Source organism: Excalfactoria chinensis, chromosome 1 (assembly GCF_039878825.1).
Source record: "Excalfactoria chinensis isolate bCotChi1 chromosome 1, bCotChi1.hap2, whole genome shotgun sequence".
NCBI lineage: Eukaryota > Metazoa > Chordata > Aves > Galliformes > Phasianidae > Excalfactoria > Excalfactoria chinensis.
In genome coordinates, this window is record NC_092825.1 from 38,620,403 (window position 1) to 38,630,296 (window position 9,894).

The 9,894-nt window shown below is 36.2% G+C and overlaps 1 protein-coding gene across 3 annotated transcripts in view; it reads left to right on the forward strand.

Moving 5' to 3' along the window:
• METTL25 (methyltransferase like 25) overlaps positions 1-9,122 on the forward strand; it is a 54,880-nt gene extending 45,758 nt beyond the window's left edge. For 2 of the 3 annotated variants that reach the window (XM_072361581.1, XM_072361579.1), the window contains 3 exons: positions 5,886-5,960; positions 6,566-6,637; positions 8,226-9,122. In XM_072361581.1, coding sequence (XP_072217682.1) covers positions 5,886-5,960; positions 6,566-6,637; positions 8,226-8,324 — 246 coding nt within the window. In that variant the 3' untranslated portion in view covers positions 8,325-9,122. The remainder of the gene's footprint in view (positions 1-5,885; positions 5,961-6,565; positions 6,638-8,225) is intronic. The other variant, XM_072361580.1, reaches the window with a different exon arrangement.
• The last annotated feature ends 772 nt before the right edge of the window (positions 9,123-9,894 follow it).

The window sequence follows — 9,894 nt, forward strand, 5'->3', positions numbered from 1 at the left end:
AGAAACTTTCTAAGAGTCTTAACTACAGAATAACTGTTTGCAAATGCAGAAGTCTTTAGTGTGGTGTGCTTTTTGAGATGCCAGAGAGCTAAGTCAGTTCTGTTTTCAAGTAGTTTGCTTAAAAGAATGCCACTGAAAAGTCTTCTGAGAACTCGGTGGTTGTATGGGAGCATTTCTTTATTTTTTCATTTGTCTGCTAACTTGCACTGAAAGAAGCTACTTTCTTGGAAGTCAAATATTATGAAAGTAGGCCACAGCTGCTACTGTGAAAAACATGTGCCTGGTTCTTTTGGTGTGATAAATCACATAAGAATGCCTTCCCCATTTTTTTTTTTTTACATTTGTTAGTGTCTCCTGAAAACATCTTTCTGCTGTGTTCTGATATAAAGTTAATAAATGCCCACCTTGGTTTGGTAGGAGAGAATATCACTCATATTAATAAAATGCAGTTAGCAAATGAAGGCTTTTCTGCTTAGAAATAAGAGGAATAATCGTATTGGATCATTTAATTTTACTGTGATTTTTAAATTGCTTAAGAGCCACATACTTAGACTTGGGGAACTGTCAGTAGTGGAACTGAATGGAACAATAAAACATGAACAAACTTGTACATATGTAACACTGCTTGAAAGAAAAAAGAGTTTTGCTGAAATCATAAAAATGTCTAATCCCACCACATTCAGTGATGAGGTCTTTAGAGGAAAGTGAACACCTCGAACTTTAAAATACTGTTGTTATTTAAGGAAATATTTAATGAAGGCTCAGGTAACACTTGTATTACAATGTATAAAATATACACTGTATATATATGCTGCATAATGCTGTTTTCAAGTATAATTGCTTTTCAAAAAGGCAAAATACTATCCCAATTATGGTAGCATAGCTTTTCAGTCTGACAGCAATTTCAAGCAATGTGACTGTTGTGTTAACCCAGCAGGCAGCTCAGTGCCATGCTCACTGCCTCACAGTGGGTACAGTAGGGAACTGGGTGCTGAGATAATTTTAATAGGACAGGAAAGGAAGGGAAAATAATAATAATGATGATACAACAACATACAAAACAAGTGATGCGGAACACAGTTGCTCACCACCTGCTGACCCATGCCCAGTCAGTCCCTTGAGCAGCAGCTTCCCCCCCGCCTCCACCTCCCCCAGTTTTATCATTCAGCATGATGCCATATGGTATGGGATGTCCCTTTGGCCTGTTGGGGCCAGCTGTCCTGGTTCTGTCCCCTCCCAGTTTCTTGTGCTCTGCCAGCTCCTCGCTGGTAGGGCAGGACAAGAAGCTGAAACGTCCTTGGCTCCGTAAGCACTGCTCAACATCAACTAAGACATCAGTGTGCTATCAACATTACTCTCATAATAGATGCCAAACACAGCACCATCCCAGCTATTTGGAATAAAATTAACACTATCCCAGCTGAAACCAGGACTGGGACTTTTACTTCGATTAGAGTTAGAAATAATATAGATTGCATTTCAAATGAAGTTCTAAATAAACATACGTTTCTCAGTAATTAAATTATTTGAGAAACAAGATATATTTTTTAACTGCCATAGTCATAAGAAAAAAATTGTAAAAAATGGCTGTGTAGGATGGTCTCCCAAGCATTTTGTACTGAGGCTGCTCTGCTGAAGGGTTATTACTTTCTGGTACTCTTTTTGGTGTTCATGATAGTGTTGGTGCAAGAGAGATGATACATGAATGTGCAGTCAGATCGGGGGAAAGCAGTCTCTTGGGACAGCAAAGAGAAACACACCTGTTTAACCTGATGGTGGGACCGAATCTGTAGGATCTGGCTCTCCTTTGAAGAGGGTGTGCAGACAGAAAAAAAATTCCTTCCTTTCAGTCAAAACATTCTTAGCCTGGGGAAAGACACAGCTCTGAGAAAAAGACTCTCTGGAGAAATACCAAGTGTGGTATTCTTCGTTGTCACCCACCTTGTGCCCATCTGCTTTCTTTTCAGCATGTGCTCTATCAGCACATTTGTGCGAATGCTGTATAGCACTGTGCTTGGGTGTGCAGCACCTCATCTGCTCTCTGGGTTTGCTGAGAGCCTCACAGTGCTGAAGCTTGAAGATGTGTCCACTGTAGGGCTCAGTACCACCTCCAGTATGTGGTGGTGTTGTGACAGGGACAGTGGGAACTTGGCTGCCCTCTAATCTCTGTTCGTTGTTTTGGCTGTTTCGGCCACCACAGCAGTCCACAAAGAGATGACAAATTACTTTGAAAGAAAGGATGCACCACCATCATAGTGCAAAGGGAAGAAGCACTTTTGTTTGTAGTTTGGTAAAGGTCAGCAGCTAAATCAGCAAAGTATACTGATCAAAAACTCTTTATGCATTGAACCTTACTGGAATAACATAAGTTATATCTTTGAGTGCAGAATTACTACTAAGACAGGGGCATGATACATGTATTTAGGTTCCTTCATGCATTTTAACTCATGCTATGAGTTCATATTAACAACATCATAATGTAGGAAAAATACTTCTTTGCATGTATATAAAATTTCTTCTACATTCACAAATCTGTGGCAACTGTGTACAGAGAACAATTGTACACACAATTCCGGTTGGCTAAATGGGGTTATCTTTGCAAGTGTAAGTCCAATTCTGTCCAGAAAATGCAAACAATAATTTACTGTGCCTCACTTCAGAAGGACAGCTGAAGAATGTGTTGGGTGCCCTTGAAGTACTGAGGCCAGGTGGCAAACTGCTGTGATTTCTGACAAAGCCAGCGTAATCTGGGTTTTGGTCTTTCTCCAATAAATCGACCACGTAGCTAGGGACCACTTACCCTTTTTATACCCTTTTCTGTCAACAGTTTTCCACAGACACTGTCTCTCTTTCAGCTGGCCTGTTGTATTCAAACCAAACCTTTTGATTGATGTGCAGTTTGGAATATTACCTAATCTGTCTGTGACAGCAGGATGCGTTCGGTCAGTGTGCTGAGCGAGGAGGGAGTGCAAAAGTGTTTGGGCTCAGTACAAAAGTATGGCTTCATCCAGGAGACATTTCTGACCCAACTTTTTATTTGCAAAACATTTCATGGTTTGTTTTATTTTAATTGAAGTGATTCATGTTGAAGATTCATGGAGACCAGAAAGGATGCAATAGCAGAAAGGTTTCGTGTTCATATTTTTACAAATACAGATCTCTATATTTTAATACCAAAGAGCCTGTAATTTCAAAAATCCATTATACTAAAACCCTTTTAATTCTCAGTTGAAATGGAAAGCTTGTAGGGCAGAGTTCAAATAAACTATTTTGTTTATCTCATGACTGATGTATTTTAGTTGCTTTGGCTCTTCATAGAGGGAAAAAAAAGAAACCAAAACAACAACAGCAAACTTTAGATATTTGCACAGCTTTACTGAAAATAAAATACCAGCAAGGCTGAAAAATTCAGTGCATTAGTACCTCCAGGTCAGCTTTTCGACCTTGCTGCTGTAGTTTGGAAAAAGTATTTTCTAAATTAAAAAATATACATGTATAACTCAAAAGCTATAAAAGTGCTTCAGAGCGAGAATTTTGCATCATTCCTGAAAAATGTTTGTCTAATCTTCTTAATACATCCCATGATGGAAACAGACAACCTCCCCAGTCCTGAATTAACTTCATAGAAAAATTGTTCAAGTTTTTGATTGTGGTTTGTTTTTTTTGCTTCAATGCAAGCTCATGCGTTCTTATCCAACCTGTCGTAGGTACACAGAACAACCTTCCTTTTCTGTTGGTGAGATCCTTGCAAAATCTGTTATTATGCCCACTCTAATTTTTTCTCTTCTTTAACCTTATCATTTCCAGTTCTCTGAATCTTTCTTTACAGGTCATGTTTTCTAGGTTTCTAATCTCTTTTCAGAAGGGTATAGAGTTCTTTCTTAGGGCTTTTTCAAATAGCTCATGCTTTGAAATCTGGTGCCCCAAATGGATACAGCATTCCAATTCAAGCTTTACCACTGCCAAGCAGAGTTGAAAGATGATTTCCTGCTCTTTGCAAGCTGTTCTCCCATACACGTTGCAGTATGGTGATTGCTTTTTTGTGCAGAAGCACAACTGTGATTCTTGCTCAGCTTGTGATCTGCTGCATCTCCCAGGTTGCCATGTGGTGTTTCCCATCAGGAACAGCTGACTAGTTCTGCCTGAATGTAGTCCCTCCTGCTTTTCCATACAGCATTTCAAACTCTTTTTACAAGCAATGGTCACATTTCTGAAAATTATTTAAAGTTTTAGCAATGCTTTCCTGTTGCACATATGCAGATCTAATGTGGTTTCTGTTCTATCATTTGAGTTCTTAATGAAAATATTTTCCATTTTGTATCGGACCTCCATTCAGAAAGAATATTCAGTTGTTTAGAGACTCATTAACAGCAGCTCTCTGGTTATGGTTTTTTAAACAATATTCATTCACTTCCTGCTTTAATCTAAACCATGTTTCTTGGATTAGCTTTTGAAATTATTGTATGAAATGGTGTCAAAAATCTTGCTGAAGTTAAAATACATGACGTTTGTTTTTCTGACGTGACTTATAGAATCATAGATTCATTAAGGTTGGAAAGAACCATAAGACCCTGTGCCCGCTTTAGACCACATCTCTCAGTGCAACATCTATGCTTTTCTTGAACGCCTCCAGGGACAGTGACTCCACCACCTCACTGGGCAGCTTGTTCCAATGCCTGAATTTTTTCCTGATATGCAAGTTGAACCTCCCTTGGTGCAACTAGAAGCCATCACCTCTTGTCCTTTCGGAGAAGAGGCCAACCCCCACCTCACCACGACCTTCTTTTAGGCGATTGTAGAGTCAATCTTCTCACCCACCTCCCAAGCAAATCAACTTGATTTTTTTAAGATAAACTCACTACTTACCTGACTATCACTTCATTTTTTATGTTTCTTGAGTATTTATTTGTTTTGGTTTTTTTTTTTTTTCAGTGCACTGAATTTTAACAGACTACTCTAATAATGAAAGGCTCACATCCACCAGCCATCTGCTATACCATCTTTGAGAACTTCTCAGTGACAGTGGTAGTGCTGAAGTCATTTCATTCCCTTCTTGGCTATTTTAGGATTAAGTCCATAATACATACATGACCTGAAACCTTATAATTTATGGAAATGTTCTCTAGTTTGTTCTACTATCTTAGGCTATTAAATTTCTTTGTGACTGGTCACTACAGGTGCTGTCTGTTGTGCTGCAGTGGGTACCAGGGGCTAAAAGGGGAGGAGCATTTGGTTCAGCCAAGCTCTTAATCCGCTCATACAAAATTCAGCTCAAAGTTACTGCATTTACAGCTATAGTGACAGTGCTGGCAGTTTTGAATCAAATAACTGGGAATAGAAGATAGGAATATGTAGTAGTTCAAGGTGAATAGAAAAACTTCTATTTCAGACATGGGTTACTTGTAATGGAATGACACTAAGTATTATTTCCAGAATCTGACGGTAGGTTTTGTATGAAACACCATCCAGGAATCCTGACTGAAGTATGTTATTCTGACACCAGACTCCACTCTTCATCTATTTAAATAAATCTCTTGGGCCAGTGGGCACGAGGGACAAGATATATAGGAAAGGAAATGAGAATGTTATCTCCACTTTGCTGTATAATACGCATTTAAAAATGGCTAGAAATCTCTGAATAATGAATATATCTCTGTATTTCATGCCAGTGCAAAAGACTGTCTGTAGAACAGTAATTGCAAATGAGAGCTGAGAAATTGTTATTGGAAAATTATTACAGACCTTTGTAAATTGCTAATTTAAAACAAAACAAAAAGCCATAGATTTCATTTTGTAGGGTGACTTTCAAAACATATTTCATATTTCAAAACTAGAATGAGACTGATACCTTTTTTTTTTTTTTTTTTTTTTTTAATTCATTGCAGCTCCCAGACAGCTGTATAATGGATTACTATGAGAAATACGAGCACAGAATGAATGAGCTTGAAGCATTTAATATGGTAAAAGTTATAAGATTAATGCCATTACCTTGTATATATGTGGTAGTTTAGAACAAAGCCCTGTTAAGTTTTATGTGGCGGTAGACTGTCTTACATTCTGGTATGCAATCTCAAAAACAAAGCAGCTCCGCTTCCAAACACTGGAGCGTATCTCATTCCAAAACTATATTAGGTGTCAGTAAAATAATAAAGCGAACACATGGAAGATTCTTTTTCAAGAGGGACCATTACTCTGGAAAATAAAATGTTAGTCTCCTTTTAAACCTAGAATGGTCTCCATGCAGTTATTTCATAAAAATACTTTATATTAAAATTCATTATTTCCCTCTTTAAAATTGTTCTGCCTCATATAATATCATTTTCATGTTGGACAGTGCTTCAAAACCAACTAATAATGTAGTTTTCTAGTTTTATGGCTTTCCATGTATTTTTGATCTTTAACATAATCCGTTTTGAAGATGTTCACCCTACAAGGTGACATCTGTACAACAAAAACACCTAGAAAATGACTGACCTTCCCGGTATTATTTGGCTGAAGTGGAGCCACTGAGAAGCATATTGGCTCCCTTTCCCAAAATCATAATAGCATCTAATCTTTCTTTCAGCTAAAGGTTGTGCTAGCTCCCTGCGTAGAAGTTTTGATACTTCTGGATCGTCTTTGCTACCTAAAGGAGCAGGTATTTTTGCATTACATTTTATGGTACCTAAAGGCTACATCAATGAAATGAGACTATGTTAGCCCATTTATTACAGTGCAGACAGAAGTCTCTGTTGTAGAATTATTTTCTCATATTTGCAAAAGTATAAGCATTCATTCCATTTAGTATAAACATATGCCCAGCAGATGTTTTTATTTTCAGCAAAGCAACAACAGTAAGGCATATGTTCATTTAATCGAATAGTAATTACAAGTCAATAAATGATAAAAAATGAATAAATTGTATATGCAACAAATCTTATTTAATATGACATGGAGATTATTAAAAGAAATATTGGAAATGCTCAACAAACATTATACTGTGCATTTTAGAGCTTCCAAAGAATATTTTTTAGAACATATAATTCAAGAAATTTTTAAATTAGGCCCCATTACATTATTTTTATTGTTTTTTAATGAATATCTGTGATGAGAGAGGTACGCTTTTTCCAACCAAATGGATCAACTGATTAATTACACTTGATAAGCAAATGCTACAATATTTACTCAGTGATGATTTATATCAGAGTGTTTCTACTAACACTAATTTTGAGCTTGACTTGATAAACTCAGAAGCATCAATCACTCTTTCTCTGCACTGGTAAACGTATTTTTGTACAAGCAATAATTTGATTGGAGGACGTGGTAGCATCTTTCAGCTTCTGCTTTGGGCCATGGTGAAAATGAAATTTTAATATACAGTTTAAACCCAATCATGTGAATAGCTGTTTTTCCAGTATAAACCTTTCATTTTAACAGCTTCTTTTTATCATATGTAAAAATTCACTTTCTTCTTTGCCACAGAGCTCTTGGAACAATTGAGTTGTAGTAAAATGTATATTTTTGTTCTAGCTGGTATTTTTACAGAGAGACAATTTGAAATATTTAAATAATGATGTATTTTCCCACATGCCAGCCCGTTATAAATCACACAGAGATCTGTACGATTTCCAAGACAGGAGATCGGACTTGCTGCATTTAGTTCTAATTTACCTTTTCTAAATGTAATATACCCATTGATTTAATCTTGTACTGGTTGATTTACAAAATATGTTTAGGAAGAAAAAGTAGAAATGATAAAAGCCATATGCAACATGAAGACCAGATCCAGCTGGCCTTATTCATTTGAAAAGTCAGTTAATTAGCTGCAGTAGTAGACTGTGCTGCATAAAACAAGTAGAACTTGATCCTTAATATATTTTCTCTAGTTCAATTGGAAAGAAGAAAAAAAAAAAAAAAAAAAAAAAAGGAGGCGGTAAGTTGTCATTTCATGGTGCCAGAAATAGTTTAATTAATGACTTTAAGATATATCCTTCTTTGCATTTCCTTTTTATTTTCCACAACAAACTTTCACTATTTTTATTGTTAGATAAGTGTTTTTCCTGTTTTGTATTAAGAATAGGGTTGTTTTTTTTTGTTTGTTTGTTTGTTTTTTTTTTGGGGGGGGGGTGGCGGGGGGGAAGAGAAGGGGATGGGAGGGAGTTTGGGAGAAATGTGGATCTGTTACCATATCTTAGCTTTTAAGTCAAACATATTTTAATGTACTTCAATCATATATCACTTTACAGAACAACATTGCCTGGTCAGGACTTGTGAAGTTATTCGATCCCGTGAAATCCCCCAGATGCTATGCAGTTATTGCTCTGAAGAAACAGTCGTGTCTTTAAGGGGAAGCAAGTTGCAGATAGGTTGAAAGCTCTGAACTGATACTGCTATTTCCTCACTGCTCTTTTTAATTGATTCCTCAAGTACACTGATACATTTGGCAACTATTTACTTTTCAGCTGCAAAAATAATAAATGCTATGCCTCTGTGAATCGTAAGAAATAAATTGTGATCTGTACCTCTTTTATAAGTACCACTGCTTCCTCGCGTTGATTATTAAGTAATGCAGAACATATGATTTTCTTATAAAAGTTATGACCTGTATTATGTGATTAGCGTTTTAAAATAATTTTAATGTTTCTTCTTTTTAAGGCACTATTCTTATCTATCGATGTCCCTCCTCTTGGTATTTTTAGTCTCAAGATTATTCTTTCAATTTTTCCAATGGATGACATCAACAATCTCAGGCAAGCCTAGCTTTTTTCTTTTCTGGATTCAGATCACACACGGTTTAAACAAAAAATTAATCCATGTTATAGACAAGAACTGTGTAGACTAAGTGTGTCTTTGTACTTCCCTACTCTCCAAGTGAACTACAGCAGCTTATTGTAGACTAACCTCAAAGAGTCCAGAACCTTCTAAGACTAGATACTAAATACCCACAGAAGAGGGTTTATATTAATCTCTTCTTCCTTCAGGCATGTTGCTGGCATGTCTTACTTGCCAGTCACTCTGAAAGAAACAACTGAGTGTGATGTAATCCATTATATCCCAATATTAAAGAATCAGCTGCTGTGATGAAGTTCATTCTAATCTTAGGGTTTTATCAGAAAGCTATTATCTGGTTCAAATGTGTTAGATATAAGTATAAAAGTTTTGGTACCTAAATGAGTTGAAACTTGCCTGATAGTTTCTGCTGGGCCATACTGACTTTATGAGTGGGAAATTTATTTGTTGATGTGTTCATCTCAATGGGTTGCCACCTTAAACTTGCAGATATAGTATCAATTAAAGAAAAAGTTTCTATTCTAAGTTCTATTGCTTTTGTTGGAACTTTCCAATTAATATAAATAATAATTACAGAGAGTATTAAAAAAGGGTGATAATAATAGAATTCAACTGAATATTTGTGACTCCATTTTCAATTGACATAAATACATGACTTGCAAATTTTCAAATGGAATGTATAGAGCTGCAATCAGATATTCAACTAAAAATCCCTGTGATGTCTCTGTACTGGACTCTTATAAGCCCTGTTTAACAGAGAGAAATACCCCTCCCTTCACAATCACACCTCATGTCACCATTTTTTGGCAGTACATACATTTGTGAACAGCTGTTTTCAAGGAGGAAGCACAGAAAGAGTAAAATTTCATCAAAAAGCTCTGTTGATCACCTTGAGAATGCACTGAGAATGGCAACCCCTTCCACTGAACCGCTGATGCACCGTTACAAAATCAAATATCTCAGCAGTTCAATGTTTTGAGTTTTGTTTTTTTTCTTGTTTTTTTTTTCTTTGTGTTTTTTTTTTTTTTTTTTTTTTTTGTTCTCCCTTTATGTTTAATAAAAAATAAAAAAATTAAAAAAAATCTTTTTTTACTTGTATACATTAACTATACTACATGTTCTATG